Below are 19164 nucleotides of genomic sequence, written 5' to 3'. Positions count from 1 at the left end.
GCGTGGGGTCCTTAATTATGCTGGCTGCCTTTCTGAGTCAGCGGGAATTATAGATAGAGTCAATGGATAGGAGGCTGGTTTGCATGATGGACTGGGCTACATTCACGACCTTTTGTTGTTTCCTGCGGTCTTGGGCAGAGCAGGCTCCATACCAAGCTGTGATACAACCAGAAAGAATGCTTTCTATGGTGCATCTGTAGAAGTTGGTGAGGGTCGTAGCTGACATGCCAAATTTCCTTAGTCTTCTGAGAAAGTAGAGTCATTGGTGGGCTTTCTTAACTATAGTGTCGGCATGGGGGACCAGGACAGGCTGTTGGTGATCTGTACACCTAAAAACTTGAAGCTTTCGACCCTTTCTATTTCGCTCCCATTGATGTAGACAGGGGCATATTCTCCACTACACTTCCTGAAGTCGATGACAATCTCACCAGTTCACCAGATTCTCTATCTCATTCCTGTATTCTGTCTCGTCATTGTTTGAAATCCGACCCACTCCGGTGGTGTCATCAGCAAAGTTGAAAATCGAGTTGGAGGTGAATTTGGCCACACAGTCATAGGTGTATAAGGAGTATAGTAGGGGGCTGAGGACACAGCCTTGTGAGGCACCGGTGTTGAGGATGATCGTGGAGGAGGTGTTGTTGCCTATCTTTACTGATTGTGGCCTGTGGGTTAGAAAGTTCAGGATACAGTCGCAAAGGGAGCTTGACAGACTTACCTCGAGTGAATCAGCATCGACCAGCAAGCAGCCATCCCGCGAAATGGAAAACATCCAGCCTCCTCTGCAACTCCGCATCTCCGGCAACCTCGGCGTCAACTGGAAAATCTTCAAGTAAAAGTTCCTCTTGTACATCGAGACCTCCGGATGCCAGGAAGATCGCGCTATTTCTCTCCACTGCGGGGGACCACTCCATCCATATCTACAATTCGCTTACGTTCGCCGACGGCGAAGACAAAACGAAATTCAAAACAGTCCTGCTGAAGTTCGACAGCCACTGCGACATTGAGGTGAATGAGAGCTTTGAACGGTACATCTTCCAGCAGAGGCTTCAGGGTTAGGATGAACCTTTTCAGTCCTTCTTGACCCATCTCCGCATCCTAGCGCAATCATGTAACTATGACTCGACGGCTGATTCCATGATCCAGGATCAGATCGTTTTCGGGGTCCACGCCGACTCCCTGCAGCAGCAGCTCCTTAAAATTAAACAGTTGACCCTCTCTGTCGCTATCGAGACGTGCGTTGTCCATGAGCATGCCAAGAATCGTTACTCCCACATCAGGGCGGCAGAAACTGCAAAGCTGGCCTCCCACAAGGCAGAAAGGGTGCAGGCCATTGCATAGATGCAGGGCCTGAGCATCGAGTAGAGTGGCCGTTTTGCGCGCTTTTCTCGGATCCCTGCGCATGTGCGCCACGACCGAGTGGACAACGAGACCAAAAACCCGACTGCGCAGGTGCGTACGTCGGCCGACCGCACTGTGCATGCGTGATGGCGCACAGATCGCGCTGGCGTCAGCGTCATGACGTGTCCGAGTTGTGGCTCAGCCCTCTTAAAGCGGCAATGTCCGGCAAGAGGACGCCGATGTCTCCAGTGGGGCAAGCTTGGCCACTACGCAGCCCTCTGCAGATCCACTCCACCGCTCAGCAGCCAGCAATCTCAGCTGCGGTGCAGAAGTATCCGCTCAATACAACAAGGCATGCCAGATTCTGATCCCGACAGCCCAACAAACCCTGATGCTGACTGTCTCAAGTCTCCATATCGGGTGGGCATCAGAACCACACATGAGCTGGCCTCCACCACACCTGCGCAATGCCTCTCGATCCTCAGTGTGGATCCCGATGACGAGTGGTGTGCTGTCCTCACAGTTAACAAGGCTCGCATCCAATTTAAACTGGACACCGGTGCGTCTGCGAACCTCATCTCACAATCCGACCTCAACACCATCCAGGCCCAACCAAGCATTCTTCCACCGGCCTGCCAGCTCCTTGACTACAATGGAAATGCCATAGCTGCCAGTGGCTCGTGTCAACTAGGGGTATCCAACAAGGCGGTAAAGGCAACGTTACGATTTGAAATCGTCAGGCCTGACAGGGCGTCCCTGCTCGGTGCTCGCGCCTGCAAGCTCCTGAACCTGGTTCAGCGAGTCCACACCATGTCATCGTCACCGGCGACGGCCTCGCCCAATGGAAATTTGCAAGCCGACATAGACGACATTATCACGCAGTACCACAGCGTATTCGATGGAATGGGCACGCTCCTGTACCGATACAAAATCCTGCTCAAGCCGAACGCCACCCCTGTAATCCATGCACCACGCCGGGTGCTGGCGCCCCTCAAGGATTGTCTGAAAAAGCAACTATTGGACCTCCAAGACCAGGGCATCATCTTGAAGGTCATGGAGCCAACAGACTGGGTCCGCTCCATGGTCTGCGTAAAGAAGTGATCAGGGGAGCTCCGCATTTGCATTGATCCCAAGGATCTAAACCACAACATCATGCGGGAGTACTACCCGTTCCCGAAGCGGGAAGAGTTAACCAGTGAGATGGCTCATGCCAAATTCTTCACTAAGCTGGACGCCTTCCGGGGCTTTTGGCAAATACAGCTGGATGCGTCCAGTCGCAAGCTGTGCACGTTCAACACCCCGTTCGGCCGCTACTGTTACAACCGCATGTCTTTCGGTATCATATCTGCCTCCGAAGTGTTTCATCGCATCATGGAGCAGATGATGGAGGGCATCGAGGGGGTACGAGTATACGTAGACGATGTGATCATCTGGTCCACAATGCCCCAGGAACACATCGCTCGCCTCAAGCAGGTCTTCCAGCGAATTCATGAACATGGTCTCCAGCTCAACAGGGCCAAGTGCTCATTTGGTCAATCTGATATAAAGTTTCTAGGCGACCACATCTCGCGGCAGAGTGTACGGCCAGACGCCGACAAGGTCTTGGCGATCAATGCCATGGAGGACAAGAAGGCGGTCCTCCGCTTCCTCGGGATGGTCAACTTTCTCAGGAAATTCATTCCCAATATGGCATCCCACACCACGGCCCTGCGCCATCTCGTCAAGAAGTCAACGGAATTCCAGTAGCTGCCCACACATGAAGCGGAATGGCGTGAGCTGAAGGCAAAGCTCACCACAGCCCCAGTTCTAGCGTTCTTCGACTCAACCAAGGAAACCAAGATATCAACTGATGCAAGCCAGGACGGCATTGGGGCGGTGCTCCACCAGCAAGGTAACTCCTCGTCCTGGGCTCCAGTAGCATATGCCTCCAGGGTCATGACGCCCACTGAGCAACAGTATGCCCAGATCGAAAAGGAGTGTCTGGGTCTCCTGACAGGAATAGTCAAGTTTCATGACTACGTTTACGGCCTGCCGAAATTCACGGTGGAAATGGACCACAGGCCTCTAGTCCACATAGTCCAGAAGGATTTAAATGACATGACACCTCGGTTACAGCGAATTCTTCTTCGACTCCGTCGCTATGACTTTGAACTTGTCTACACGCCAGGCAAAGAGCTAATCATTGCAAATGCCCTATCCCGGTCCATCACCACACCATTGTCATAATATACACCAGTATATCATGGTGCAGACACACAATGTTGGACACACAGTGGGACCAATCAACACACACAACACCGCAGCCAATCACCAGTTAGAGCACACGCACTATAAAGACAGGGGGCATCAGAGTTCCCGTTCATTCGAGCTGCACTAGCTAGGAGGACAGAGCTCACAGCCTGCAGCACAGACATTCACCATGTGCTGAGTTCATCGACTGGTTAGGACAATGCAAAGGTCTTTAGTTAAAGCTAGTATCGTGTTAACCCACAGTCTGAGTATGTTAAACAGTTAATGATTCAATAAAGTAGTGTTGCACTATTTCAAGTGTTGGTGACCTGTATGTGTTCCACGGATCCAGAACACCCAACACGACAACCGTGTGAACAAGGTGACTTCATCTGCCACATAGAAGTGCAAAGGCAATTGTGTGCCACTAACCTCCCAGCCTCTAACGAACGGGTGGTCCAAATTCGTGAGGAAATGGCCAAGGATCCTTCACTGCAGCCAACGTGTGATGCAGCACCTTACTCATGGCTGGCAGAAGGGACAATGTCCCCAATTCTTTAATGTTAAAGACGAGCTGACGGTTGTGGAGGGAATCCTTCTGAAACTCGACAGGATCGTTATTCCTCAAAGCATGCAGGCTATGGTGCTGGGTCAACTCCATGAGGGTCACCTTGGAGGCGAGAAATGCCGACGCAGAGCTCGGGAGGCGGTTTACAGGCCGTGCATTAACCAGGATATTGCCAACACGGTCCTCAACTGCCCCACCTGTCAGAAGTTTCAACCAGCTCAACCCAAGGAAACACTGCAACAGGACAAGATCATGACCTCTCCGTGGTCCAAAGTAAGTGTGGACCTTTTTCACGCCAAGGGACGTGACTACGTACTCCTGGTCAACTACTTCTCCAGTTACCCAGAAGTGGTGAAACTGTCCGACCTCACGTCGAAGGCGGTCATCAAAGCCTGCAATACCGCTCACGGTAATGAGCAAAAACGGTCCATGCTTTTACAGCCAGGAATGGTCTGATTTTGCACAGTCCTACAACTTCCGTCACATTACCTCCAGTCCCCACTACCCGCAATCAAACGGGAAGGCTGAAAAAGGTGTCCATATTGTAAAGCGGTTGCTGTGCAAAGCTGCAGACTCAGGCTCCGACTTAAACCTGCCAATGCTGGCATACAGGGCAACCCCACTGTCCACTGGGTTGGCTCCAGCGCAGATGCTCATGAATCGCACTCTGAGGACCACAGTTCCAGCCATCCATGTTCCAGACCTTGACCACCTCATGGTACTACAAAAAGTGCAGCAGTCTCGGGCCCAACAGAAGGCCACATATGATGCTCACGAATTTACCTGAGCTGGCTCCAGCCAATCATGTTCGCGTCCAGTTGCCTGAGGGTGGTTGGTCAGCCACAGCTGTTGTTGTCAAACAAGTTGCCCCGAGTTCTTTCATTGTTCGCATGGCTGATGGCTCCCTGCTACGGCGCAACAGGCGGGCATTGCGAAGAGTTCCACGCCCACCACCTGACTGCAGTGTTCCGCAGGCTATCATGCTTCCTCCGGACGTACCCTGCCACGAAGCCACCGATCTGCCAGTGATCCTGCCGGCCCACGCGGCCACCGCAATGGCAGCGATCCCACCTCCCCACGTGCAAGCGGCTCCTAATCCACCCCTGCGGCGATCGACAAGAATTCGTCGCCCGCCACAAAGACTGAATCTGTAGACTTCACTTTTGTAAATTTTTGTGACTGAATCCATCGACTTAACTCTTGTAAATATTGCTTAGTTTGCCATGTATCTGCACTATCGACACCTTCCCATGTATATACGTTTGTTCAATCGCCGTTTGTATATAGTCAGGCATATATATTTGCACACCTCAGTATTTATTTAACACAAAAAAAAAGGGGGGAGATGTCACAATATCCACTCATGTATATAATGAGATGCAGACAGGCAGTGATTGACACACAGGATGACCAGTAAGCATACAACACAGCACAGCCAATCACCAGACAGGACACTACCACTATAAAGCCAGAGGGCACTAGGTTTCCCGCTCTCTCGGGATCCAGCTACTGAGACAGTCAGAGTCCACGAGCTAGCAAGCACAAACACCATGCGGTAGCTAGTAAGTCTGGTCAGGCTACTACAAGGTCACTAGTCAGATCAGTATAGTGTTGATCCACAGAAGTTCATCTAGTTGAATAAAACAGTGTTGGATCTTATCCTGTGTTAGACGTCTGTTTCTAACTTCCCTGCATCGAGTGCAGTCCACATCGAGCCAACCTGCCTAACACATCAATGCACACTCCCTGGGAAGCCTACACACATGTGCATGATCTGGAGGCAGTGTTTACACGAGTTGAACGTTCAGGGAGTGGAACCTGTTAATGAAGGGGACTCCCTAATGCCCCGGTCCGCACAAGGCGACATGGGTGCCATCAATTATGCCGTGGACCTGGGCTATCTCGATGATGGCGGAGAATTCTGCAGCCAAGGCATCTTGGTGGGCTTGGTCCAACTCAAAGTTGATATAATCAGCTGCGCGGGCAGTCAGGGTATCTATGACCTCACGGATGTACATGTGGGGTGTAGTTAGTGAAATGCTGCACTTCCGCGCTCGAACCCTGGAATGAACACTTTGCATAAATGTTCAGGGCTGCGGTGACCTTCACGAACACTGGGAGCGGGTGTCCTCCTCCTCCATGGGGTGCCAAGTTTCCGAAGGCATGATACAGGTGCCGCACCATTCCCTTTATTGAAACAGAGTCTCCTCTGGCACATGCTATCCGCCATCTCGTCAAAAGACCAATGATGCCTGTAAACCTTGTGCCGTAGCTGATGTCCCCCTCTGTGTTCATCCTCGGCCTGATGGGCGGCCGAGTCTTCAGGAGTGTGGCGGTCCCCTGCACATGGGGTGCCGTGTCTAGTCTGCGTTGACACTGCTGCCATCTCCAGCGTCTGGCCGTCTGGGCTGCCACGGGGGCATCCTCTGCGGGATCAATACCACCATCGATTCTGGTATTTGTAAAGAATTGGAAAAGGAGAGAGACTGACAATCTGTTAGTGCTTCTACCCTGGAACCCTCAAATCCCCCAAGACTCCCCTATCCTTGCGTGTCCCGCTTTCTCTCAGAGTGCCATCCAGCAAGCCGGTTGTGCTGGAAAACGTCACTCTGCGCACTCACCCCCAGCCACAGCAGGAACCCCAGACCCCTGTCGGGAACATTAAGGAGACCGTGCTCAGGCGCACTCCCCTGATCCACACACTCACCCTTTGGTCGTGAGGATATCCCCAATGCTGAAGCCCAGCACTTGAGTGTTTGATTGTTGGCTGCTGCCTCTAGTGTGCTGAGGCTTCTAGAGGTCAGGGCAAACTGTTCAGGCTTCAAAGTTTAATTGAAATGCGATGCAATAATCATCGCCATGTGAAGCCACTTGAGAATATTTTGTTTATTAAACAGTCAACAAATAGCAATGATTTAAAAATCAACTGTGTATCATTCAACCAATCACACAAACCATTTAACAACAAGGAAACATCACCGTTCCATATTGGTACCAGTACAAAGCAAGAGCAGCTCATTTTCACAAAAATAACCAAACACGCAGGGGGCGATTCTCCCAAATGGAGCCCAAGTGTTCGTGCCGTCGTGAACGCCGTCGCGTTTCACGGCGGCACGGAACGGGCACGGGGACGACCGATTCTGGCCCCCACAGGTGGCCAGCACGGCGCTGGAGCAGTTCACGCCGCTCCAGCCTCCCTTCCCGACACCAAATGGACGCCGCACCAACCCCGCATGCGCAGTTGGGCCACGTCAACCTGCGCATGCACGGGGTACTTCTTAACGCGCGCCGGCCCTGGCACAACATGGTGTCGGAGTTCAGGGGCCGGCCGCGCAGGAAAGTAGGCCTTGGGGGGGGCGGGGGGGGAGGAGGCCGGCCCGCCGATCGGTGGGCCCAAATCGTGGGCTAGACCCCATCGGAGGCCCCCCGCCCCCCCTACCCCCCCCGCCCCCCCCCACAGGCCGCCCCCCTGACCCTTCGCGCAGAGTTCCCGCCGGCAGCGACCAGGGTTGAATGGCGCCGGCGGGACTCTGTCGTATCCGCGCAGCCGCTCAGCCCATCCGGGCTGGAGAATCGCCGGCCCCGCCGATTCCAGTGGCCCGCGGCCGGCGCTGCATCAAACGCGCCGGCACAAATGGTGCCGATTATCTGCACCTCGGAGAATCGCGCGCCGGCGCGGGGCGTCGTGGCACGGTTGCGGCGATTCTCCGGCCTGGTGCGGGGCTCGGAGAAACGCCCCCACAGTATCACCCTTCGCAGGTTCCCCAACAGAAATGGAGGATAAGCCTGAGAATGTTTTATCATGTCCAGAACTTTGTCATAGAAATGATCTGTTCATCAATGTGTGACTTGTTCCATGTCTCACGCCCAGAGTGAATCTCGGATTTTTGCCTTTCCCACTATTTAACCGGCACATGCAGATCCGTGCCGGGCACAACGCGGTGGTTAAATCATGCCCGTAGACTCTCCGAGGTTTTCCTTTGTCTTTTAATGTTGCATCCACCTGACCTTTGGGGCAGTATGGTAGCACAGTGATTAGCACTGTTGTTTCACAGCGCCAGGGACCCAGGTTTGATTCCCGGCTTGGGTCACATTCCGTGTGGAGTTTGCACCTTCTCCCAGTGTCTGCGTGGGTTTCCTCCGGCTGCTCCAGTTTCCTCCCACAGTCCAAAGATGTGCAGGTTAAGTGGATTGGTCACGCTAAATTGCCCTATAGTGCCCAAACGTTAGGTGGGGTGATTGTGTTACGGGCTAGGATGGAGGTGTGGGCTTAGGTAGGGTGCTCTTTCAGGGGCCGGTGTGGACTCGATGGGCCGAATGGCTTCCTTCTGCACTATAAATTCTATGATTGACATTTAACTTGATTCCTCCTGGACCGTGGAATTGGATTATGAAGATTGCAGGATAATCTTTGGCAGTACCTGAACTCTATCAGATAAAACCGAGACTCCAGCTCCTATATCCAATTTAACTTCTATATAATGTGCATTGCCTTTGATGTTAACACTCCAGTATTGGCTTTACTTTCTTTTATTTCCACAGGAAGGTGATTTTATGGTTGTCTGGTTCATGTATTTCTTCCCTAGAGTTACTTTAAAATATTTTTATTGATGCTTTGCAACCACAGGCTTTTTTGAACAGCATGTTTTAAAATGGCCAACCTTGCACCACCCTTGGCACTGTGTGGTTCAGGTGTGACATTCTTCACATCTGTGGACTTCTTCCCATCATAGCAGTAACATGAGAGTTGCTGGCCTTTTCAGCGCGCTTCCCTGATTGGTGCCACAATGTACATTCATTTTTGCACTGAGAAAACTGAATGCTTCATCGGGCTGTTCCTGCGGGATTTCTCTCTCATCCTTTTTGTACCTTGGCCTTTCTACCCAGGTGTATAACTTTAATTTGTGTCAAATCTACCCGAAATTTTAGAATGTGTGTCAGGACTTCTTCTAAAATACCTATCTCTTATCAACTTGTCTTTTAATGCTCCATACTCACAATTGGCAGCTAAAGAGATGATGGGCGGGATTCTGCCGTAATCGGCGGGGCAGGCAACTCCGGTGGGACGGAGTGGCGTGAACCACTCCGGCGTTGGGCCGTCCCAAAGGTGCGTAATCCTCCACACCTTCAGGAGCTAGGCCCGCCCCGGAGTGGTTTGCGCCCCGCCGGCTGGCGGGGAAGGGGCTTGGCGCCACGCCAACCACCACCAAAGATCCTCCGCTGGCCGGCGCATGCGCGGGTGCGGCAGCGTGTGCTGGCTTCACCCGGCGCATGCATGGGAGGGTTCATCTCCGCATTGGCTATCGCGGAGGACCACAGCAGCCGATGCAGAGGAATAGAGTGCCCCCACGGCACAGGCGCGCCCGAGGATCGGTGGGCCCCGATCGCGGGCCAGGCCACCGCGGGGGCACCTCCCGGGGCCAGATCCCCCCGCACCCCCCCGAGAACCCCGGATGCCGCCCGCACCGCCAGATCCCGCCGATAAGGACCTATTCCAATTTACACCGGCAGGACTGGCAACAAACGGGTGGGACTTCGGCCGATCGCGGGCCGGAGAATTCGGGCGGCCCCGGGGACCATTGAGTCGCGCCGGTCCCCGCCATTCTCTGAGGCGGGCGGCGCGATTCACACTGGGGCGATTTTGGGGGGGCCGGAGAATTCGGAGGACGGCGGGGGTGGGATTCACGCCGACCCCCGGCGATTCTCCGACCCGACGGGGGGGTCGGAGAATCCCGCCCATTATTTCTGAATGAATCAATTGCTTCACCTGGTCTTTGGCTGTGTCAATGAAATTTTCCCTCTCTATTTTGATGGAGAATAAATTATAAGTCAAAGGCTCTGATGACATCCTTGTAAGAGGCTGCGTCCTTGTTCATCCCTTGCCTGGTTAGCATGTCGTCTGCAATACTACTGACAGCGTACAAAAAGTTGCAAACCTGGCCCTTGTTAGTGTTGCACTTAAGACTGGAAATATTTGCTTAAAAGTAGTTTTATTGTCATAATTAACTCTGTATAAGATTACCGGACAGCAGGGCAGAGCTACTGTCCCCCTCTTAGGCTCTTCTCCCTCATCACTCTCTGAGTCACATCATTATCACATAGCACCAGTACCAATTATTATAGTAAGAAGTCTTACAACACCAGGTTAAAGTCCAACAGGTTTGTTTCGATGTCACTAGCTTTCGGAGCGCTGCTCCTTCCTCAGGTGAATGAAGATGTATGTTCCTCATGTGTGTGGCCTCAACCGGGACCTGGGATTCATGTTGCATTACATTCATTCCCCACCATCTGGCCTGCAAAATCCTACCAACTGTCCTGGCTTGACACAATTCACACCTCTTTAACCTGGGGTTACCCCATCTCGGGATCTGTAAAGATTTAATCACCTGCTAATGCTCGTATTCCAAGCATTGTCTGGCATCTTTGAATCTGTCTCTATATATGTTTCTGGAACCTACCTCTTCATTCACCTGAGGAAGGAGCAGCGCTCCGAAAGCTAGTGACATTGAAACAAACCTGTTGGACTTTAACCTGGTGTTGTAAGACTTCTTACTGTGCTCACCCCAGTCCAATGCCGGGATCTCCACATCATAATTATAATAGTGTTAACCTTTATTCTACACGGACAACAATTGTCTTGTGCTTTTTTGAGATCATTGTTAAAACTTTCCATGAACAATGGAGAATTTAGGTTGAGGAGATAATGATTAAAATATATGTCTGATCACAATAATTCCTTGAAAACATCTGTGTGCTGCAGATCTGTACTATGATGGGTTTCAGCTTGGCTAAGTTGGCAGTAAAGTTGACTTTGGTGAGAATGATGTGACTTTGAGCCTATACCAAGATCCAAACTCAGCATCCAGGCTAAAAGCAGCATATTAACAGAGGTGCTGACCTTAAGATGAGATGTTGGACAGATGGATTGATCAGCATGCTTCAGGTGATTGTATTCCTGAAAGATTATCAGAGAGCTCTCTTTGCACACTGACCAAGTCTCTTTCCTTGACCAACACCATCCAAACAAAAATGTGGCTGTTCATCGAATTGATGTGTGTGGGATATTGCTGCCAGTTGCCAATTGAAAAAGAAAATACAACCACTGAACTTTCCAAATAATTTGTTATTTGACACATTTTTATGTGATAAGATTGATGGTATATATTTTTTTAATTAAAATTGATTGGTAATATGTCATAGCTATTTTGCTGCTGACACCAAATAATAAGAAATTAATTAAAAATACACAATGGTATTCGCAAAATATGGCATCTTATTCCATTCATGAAGCAAACTTAAGACACGGTGAAGTAAAACTGGAAGATGTTGAAAATACACAGCAGGTTCAACAATATCTATCAGGATAAAAGATAAGTTAACATTTTTGGTATAGGCCCCTCCTCAGGACATGCATAACTTGGTGAGTCATGCAGAATAAAATTCTGAACAAATGTCAACTTTCAGCACAATCTGTTCCTTTGAATTAAAAAAGATGACAAAATAGCCGATTCGTGTTTTCGACATCTTGTGCATAACATCTCAGGGAAGCTATTGTGACCATTACAACACAGATCACCATCAGATAGAGCTCATGCATCCTTTTACCATTTGAAGTTCATCGATCAATGCCAAAGTTTCTACCTGTTGAAAAAGGCAATAAAATTTAAACTATAGTAAGAATATTAAAAGATAAAGGTAACTAAAATGCTGGATAAATTATATCGTTTATTATGGAGACTAGCAATTTTCATGAAGACATGGATGGACTGGTGCAACGTGATGCCCTGTGCATGATAGAAATTTCATAATTCCCTTGATAATAAAAACTGAACTCGACATATTCAATCAAACGGTAGCTAATTAAGAACAAACTGTTGATGGTCAAATTATAGTCTTTATCTGAAGAATGATAGCCAACCTAAAATATGTTCTGAGAGTTTTAGGCAACATCAGAAATGTAGAAGCAGAGAACCAAATCATTTTTGTGGAATTTTAAATCAGAATGGTTTTCTTCACAGAAATTGGGATCAACTTTGACCACATCTGGCAGAAAACATTAACTGTTCTGAATCCGATGAAACCAGCAGATGGCAGCATTATGAATGAGACAGATTTGACAGGACCAATGGTTTTCTGTTTGGCATTTGGAGCCACATTGCTGTTGGTACGTTGAAATGTCACTGCAAAGGAAATGACAGGAAATGTAATTTACTTACATATTGCATTTTGCTTGTTTCCTCACTTTTTAATATATCATCATTTGCTTCATTATGATAATCATCAGAATTGCTTTTCTTTTATTCTTGTAGAAATGTCATTTCTTGCCTCAGGCTTGTCCTCATGAAAAAGCAACTGGTTTGATGCTCATGTTATTTGTATGGCAAGGTACAGAAATGAGTTTTCTTTCTCTTGTGAGGCAGATTTTGGCCTGATTTGCATTCTTTTTTCAAAGTCTTTCCGCTGTGAAAGGAACAGATATGCATTTTGCATTTCAATAAAATGCAAGCCAACCTGTCAACGTATCGCAATGAAAGCAGGTACCTCTACTATCATTACATCTAAAAATCGACATGAGAGGGAAAACTATCTTTGAAGTTTGTTTACTGATATTTTGTGATCATCAAAGTGAGGGATGTCACTGGCAGAGTCTGGAACACTTTTCACTTCTATTGTCTGCTGTCATCATCAAGTGCTCTGAGATTAGGAATAGTACTGGTTAGGCAAGTTGTTGAGGGGTCTTTTACTACAACTGGCAGACACATGTAATCAGACTACACTCACTGGCTGCACAGACCAGGAAATTGGGAGTGCCCTCCTCACATTTTCCTGTCCAGTGTAATTGACAGATGGAAAATTGTGCCAAGTACAGTCAATTTTCTGACATGCATTACCATTGGTTAAGGATCCCTGCTGACAGCAAGCATGCTTCAAATCACCCTGAGATTATTAATGGCATGGATACTGAGAGATTTCTTTTTGACTTTTTCGCACACTCGAGATCAGAAGTATTAAACAATTTGAGATAGAAAGGAGAGATAATTGATAAACTAATTAAAGTTAGAGAATATAAAACTCTTGGTCCGGATGGATTGCACCCACACATGTTAAAAAGAAGTTGGGGCAGAGACAGCTATTACATAACTGTAGAAATTAATTAGAAAAGGGAATGGGGCTGGAGGGCTGGCACACAGAAAATGTGATTCCTATATTTAAAAAGATAGATGGAATGAGCTGAAGGAACTTTAGATCAATTAATTTAGCATCAGCGGTAGAAAAGATAATGGAATTCTTACTCAAAAATACATCTGAGAAACTGAAAATATAATAAAGTGTCGTCAGTGCGAATATCAAAAGGGAAGGTCATGTTTGATGAATCATAATGAATTCTTTAGAGAAATAACAAAGTATAGACAAGACTAATATTTGGATTTTTAAAAGTCCATTGATAAGGTACTGCGTAGTAGGCTTGTAACTGAGGTATGCCATGTGGAGTCAGTGGACAGGTGGCAAAATGGATAGGGAGGTGGTTACAAAACAGAAAACAAAGTATAGGAATTAAAGGTAGTTGCTCATACTGGCAAAGGTAGATAGCGGTGTTCCAAAAGGCCAGCACCACTGCTGGCCTTCATTGGCAAAAATGATTTGGACTCAGGAATCTCCAGGTGCGCAAGTTTAAAATGTGCAGACAGTGCCATATAGTGGGGATTATTTAACACAGAGGAGATCTGTGACAAAATAGAGGAAGAAGTTAACAAACTTGTAGTGTGGACGTGCAATTGACCCACATTGGATAAGTGTGAGTTGACACATTTTGATGAAAAGAATAAAGAAGGCCGATACTCCTTGGAAAATCTTTCCAAATGGGTGAAAGGAAGAAAGCGATTTGGGAGGAGATAGAGATAAATAACTAAAAGCAGTGATGCAAGTTAATTTAAAAAAAGCAAACAAAGCATTTGGTTTCATTTCTGGAGGGATACAGTTGAAAAGCAAAGAAGTTATACAAAACTTATACACAATTTGGTTAGAGTACAATTAAAATATATGAACTGTCCTTGCCTCCATATTGTAAAAAGGATATTTGATGCCTCTAGTCATGCTTTTCACCACAAGTGGAATTTTTCAGTTGGATTCTCTGGGCCCCCAGTTGTGTGTTTCTTGGCAGTGCGCCATTCTACACTCCTGCCATTTGTCAATGGGGTTTTCCATTGAAGCCACCCCACACTGTTGAGAAACCCATAGGTGGCGTGGGCTGCCGGCAGGAGTAGGGAATCCCAACACCAGAAAATTCCGACCATTGTGTTGAATTTTAACCAGTCCTCTAGCGTTGGGCTGGGAGGCAGGTGGGAAGTGGGGGTGGGGGCTATAAAATGACAGGGAAAGGCAGGGATGGAATGTTTGCAGTCTTCCCGCCTCCATACCATTGTACCTGCAGCAGGGAATGTGGAGAATGGCTCTTGCACCCTGAGATCAATTGAATCACTTAAGCAGCCAAATAAGAGTTTCTTCCCATCATTACTGGCATTTTACTAGTGATGGTTGAATCCTCCACTGTGAAGACCATCCTGGCAGCCTCCTTGTGGGTTTGGGGAAGGGAGGGACTCTACTATTCAGGAGCTTTGTGTTGAAGTATATTTGACAATTATTACCTATTCTGCAAGTTCATTAATATCTTCTTGTTATTTGTTGCAATCCCCCTCAGTACTGACAATCCGCTTCCATGTGAGGCACCTCCACCAAAATTTGGCGTCATCTGCAAATTTAGAAATTCTGTTTTTGATTCCAAAGGCATGTGTAGGTTATACTGGATAGATGTTATAACCTGACCGGAGGCCAAAGGCTCTGCAACCTCAGAGTCCCTGTGGCCTCACCTGAATATGATCTCTCTAGATGAGGCGGCGGAGCCACCCCCTTAAGCTAGGGGCATCTGGGACATAAAAACCTGGGCCCAAGTGTGGACCAAGCATGGGAGACCCTTCGGAGAGTAGGAGGTGTAATATGTGGTTTCTTAAATTCATCGCTTCCATGTGTTTGTGTGCCCGGAACATTTCAGTAAGGATGCCCAAAAGGACATTAACAGGCCAGATGGGGTTTTACTACAATCAATTATAGTTTCATGGTCACCTTTACTGAGACTAGCTTTTATGCAGATTTATTAATTGAAGTGAAACGACACCAGCTGTCATTGTGGGATTTTAACCCATGTCCCCAGAGCATTAGCCAGGTCCTGTGGATTACTAGTCCAGCAACATTACTACCACACTACAGTCACCCCCACCGCTTCCACGGCAGCACGGTAGCATTGTGGATAGCACAATTGCTTCACAGCTCCAGGGTCCCAGGTTCGATTCCGGCTTGGGTCACTGTCTGTGCGGAGTCTGCACGCCCTCCCCGTGTGTGCGTGGGTTTCCTCCAGGTGCTCCGGTTTCCTCCCACAGTCCAAAGATGTGCAGGTTAGTTGGATTGGCCATGATAAATTGCCCTTAGTGTCCAAAAGTGCCCTTAGTGTTGGGTGGGGTTACTGGGTTATGGGGATAAGGTGGAGGTGTTGACCATGGGTAGGGTGCTCTTTCCAAGAGCCGGTGCAGACCCGATGGGCCAAATGGCCTCCTTCTGCACTGTAAATTCTATGAAAATTCCCAACTTCTGCCATTCTGAATAATGTGGAGATGCCGGCGTTGGACTGGGGTGAGCACAGTACGAAGTCTTACAACACCAGGTTAAAGTCCAACAGGTTTGTTTCGATGACACTAGCTTTCGGAGCGCTGCTCCTTCCTCACCTGAGGAAGGAGCAGCGCTCCGAAAGCTAGTGACATCGAAACAAACCTGTTGGACTTTAACCTGGTGTTGTAAGACTTCGTATTCTGAATAATGACACTTCACTCACAATCTCTGCTTTTTGTTCTGAAGCCAATAGCAATCCATTCTGCAATCTGTCCTGACTCCACATTCTCTGACTTTATTTATTAATCTTTTTGGGGAACCTTAACAACAGCCTTTTGAAAATTCCAATAAATTACATCGACTGCGTTACCATTGTCTTCTCTCTGTTACCAATTCAAAAAATTCAACAAAGTAGGCCAAGCAAGGTTTTCTCCTTTAAACCCCATGTTGTCTGTTCTTTATTATATTTTTCATCTCTCGATGTTCTTCTAGTCTCTCCTTTTGCTGGGATTCCGCTATTTTTCCTACCACCGACATGAAGCTACTCTATAATTCTCTGGGCATGTTTTTCTAAAATTCATTTTATGGGAAGTGAGCATCGCTCGTTAGACCCGCATTAATTGCCCATCCCTAGTTTCCCTTCAGTCGGTGGTATTAAGCTGCCTTCTTGAACCGCTGCAATCCTGAGGTGTAGATACACCCACAGTGCTGTTAAGGAGGAAATTCCAGGATTTTGACCCAGCGACAGTGAAGTAACAGTGATATATTTCCAAGTCGGGGTGGCGAGTGACTTTCAGGGGAATCTCCAGGTGGTGGTGTTCTTAGGTATTTGTTGCTCTTGTCCTTCTAGATGGTAGTGGTCATGAGTTTGTAAGGTGCTGCCGAAGGAACATTGGGTGAGTTACTACAATGCATCTTGTAGATGGTATGCACAACTGCCACTGTTCATTGGCGGAGGGATTGGATGCTTGTGGAAGGAGTCGCAATCAAGCAGGCTGCTTTTTCCTGGATGGTGTTGATCCTCTTGAAGGTTGTTGGAGCTGAACTCATTCAGGCAAGTGGAGAGTATTCCATTACACTCCTGACTTGTGATTTGTAGAAGGTATAGAAATTACATTAGTTCTAACACTGCATAAAACATAGGAACAGGAGTAAAGCATTTGGCCCATTGAGTCTGGGCATTTTTAAAACAAATTATTAAATTGTGTTGTGATATCTCTGCTATTTCATTCCTAGATTATTTTATGGTGCGTGTATGTAATCCATCTGGACTGGATGCTTTTTCTTCTTTGAGTTTGATTAGTTTATTCTATTTTTCTATCATCTCAAGGGTGACATTATCTTTTAAGAAGAAATTCAAACTGAGTTTTTAATGAAAAGAATAATGCCACAAGAGTTTTTGCTGAGTTCCCGACGGCGTTTTTCTAACCACCTATCGCCATTCGGGAAGTTCGTGTGGCGTCTGGGGGCTCAGTACAAGGCCACCCTGGTGGGGGGCGGGGGGATTGGACACCGGGGGGGGGGGGCTTATAGACAGCCGGGGGGCAGATCGGGGCGGTCGGATCTTTGGGCGCGCTGTCGATTGGGGGAGCCTACATTCTTCATCTGCCTCCGCGGTCCGAGTCCACCATGGCGCTCGGCGCGGCCACTAGAGGCAGCCACCGTGCGCATGCGCGGACTCAAAACCGGAAGTGTGGGGGCCCGTATCTGCAGCAAAAGCTGCGTGAGTCACTCTGGGTTGCTGCTAGCCTCTGCAGGTAAGTGAATTGGCTGATCTTTTTTATAGGAAACTCCATAGACCCATTTTGGGAGAATCCAGCCCCCAAACTTATATTAAACTTCATAAACCCTTATTATTTAAACATGAAAATCTCTGCAGGACACTCTGATTCTATTTTCTTTACATCCAAAAGTTCTCCTGTATATAACAGGATCTTGAGGGTTCCTTCAATTCCCCTGGGACCAAACACAGTTGTGCCACAGCTCATAGGAATTCTCTTTCCTTCTCCTCAGTTTCCCAGCCTGGTACTTAGACTTCTAGCATTCTCCCTCTCTGCAATATACCACTGCCGATTTCTACCAGTTTTACCAGGCAGATCTGTCCATTTTAATTCCTTATGCACTTAGCCTTTTCATTCTGAGCATGGGCTCCACCCATAATTCCTGTTTAGTGATTCCACATGAGGAAAACCTGGATTCCCAATAGCCTCTATGCATCTGACATTGGAATAGTGTTAAGCCGTTTAAGTACATTTAAATCAATTTAAATTTTTGATAACCAGGTTCACGCCCATAACATTGGAGTGAAGCATGGTGGCACAGTGGTTAGCACTGCTGCCTCACAGCGCCAGGGACCTGGGTTCAATTCCAGCCTTGGGTGACTGTGTGGAGTTTGCACGTTCTCCCCGTGTCTGCGTGGGTTTCCTCACGGTGCTCTGGTTTCCTCCCACAGTCCAAAGATCTGCAGGTTAGGTGGATTGATCATGATCAACAAGTGGGGGGTGGGCCTAGGTATGATTTTCCCCACTTACTTTCCATTTATAAATTCAATTCTCAAAATTAAAAGTTATATTCCTTAAACATATGAAACAGAAAATACATAATCATAACAATATATCCTTTTGAAATTTTAAATGTACTTCCCTCATTCCTCAGCTCATCATTCAATATCAAATCAAAAGTTCCATCTGCCAGGTAAATACTGAAGTCAAACAATTATTTAATATTCCTGCCATTTCTCTATCATTATTTACTATTGGTGTTTATCTCTTAATGGTTCTATTCCCATCCCATCCCATTCATGCCTTCCTTTAATCTCACATTCTGTCTCAGGCCCAGTTTGGTGGTCATGTCCTTCAGGATTTAGCCAATCTGATTAATGCCGCTGCTACTGAATCATTCTAGATGATGGACGTTGAATTCCCCACCAGAGGGCATTCTGTGCACTTGTTACTTTTAGGGCTTCTTCCAAGTGATGTTGGATGTGCACGAGTGCTGATTGATCAGTTGAGGGAGGTTGGTGGGTGGTATTCAATAGACGACTTCCTTGCTCATGACTGACATGACACCAAGACACTTCATGGGACCTGGAGTAATGGGTGCAATTTAATGGCCACGCTGCACCTGAAAAGCAGCTCACCATGGCAGAGGGTGGCCGATAGAAGCCGGGAGATCCCGCTCCCGGGATCTACCTGGCTCACCATGCCTCGCGAGACGTTACGGTGTGAATCCTGTGGGTTGGATCGCTTTTCAGCAAAATCTGCATAGCGTTTCAAGCGCAGGGAAACACGTGACTAAACATGCTCGCTATGGGACTTGTTCCCATTTAGTTAAATTGTATCCAATGTTGAGGACTCCCAGGTCCACTC

The 19164-nt window shown here is 47.9% G+C and overlaps 1 protein-coding gene and 1 long non-coding RNA gene across 3 annotated transcripts in view; one reads left to right on the top strand and one right to left on the bottom strand.

Annotated features, from left to right (window-relative positions):
- Positions 1–19164, top strand: part of LOC140408867 (protein YIPF5-like) — a 70442-nt gene that overhangs the window by 26359 nt on the left and 24919 nt on the right. For both annotated transcript variants that reach the window (XM_072496677.1, XM_072496678.1), the window contains exon 4: positions 12154–12299. In XM_072496677.1, the coding sequence (XP_072352778.1) occupies positions 12154–12299 (146 nt within the window). The remainder of the gene's footprint in view (positions 1–12153; positions 12300–19164) is intronic.
- The window catches only part of LOC140408868 (uncharacterized), a 153371-nt gene continuing 145555 nt past the window's right edge, over positions 11349–19164 (bottom strand). The window contains exons 3-4 of the long non-coding RNA XR_011940227.1: positions 12352–12595; positions 11349–11776 (exon numbers count right to left, since the gene is read on the bottom strand). This is a non-coding gene — a long non-coding RNA (uncharacterized lncRNA). The remainder of the gene's footprint in view (positions 11777–12351; positions 12596–19164) is intronic.

Source organism: Scyliorhinus torazame, chromosome 3 (assembly GCF_047496885.1).
Source record: "Scyliorhinus torazame isolate Kashiwa2021f chromosome 3, sScyTor2.1, whole genome shotgun sequence".
Classification (NCBI taxonomy): domain Eukaryota; kingdom Metazoa; phylum Chordata; class Chondrichthyes; order Carcharhiniformes; family Scyliorhinidae; genus Scyliorhinus; species Scyliorhinus torazame.
Note: the sequence above shows the minus strand (reverse complement) of the source record. Positions and strands in the feature narration are given on the sequence as shown.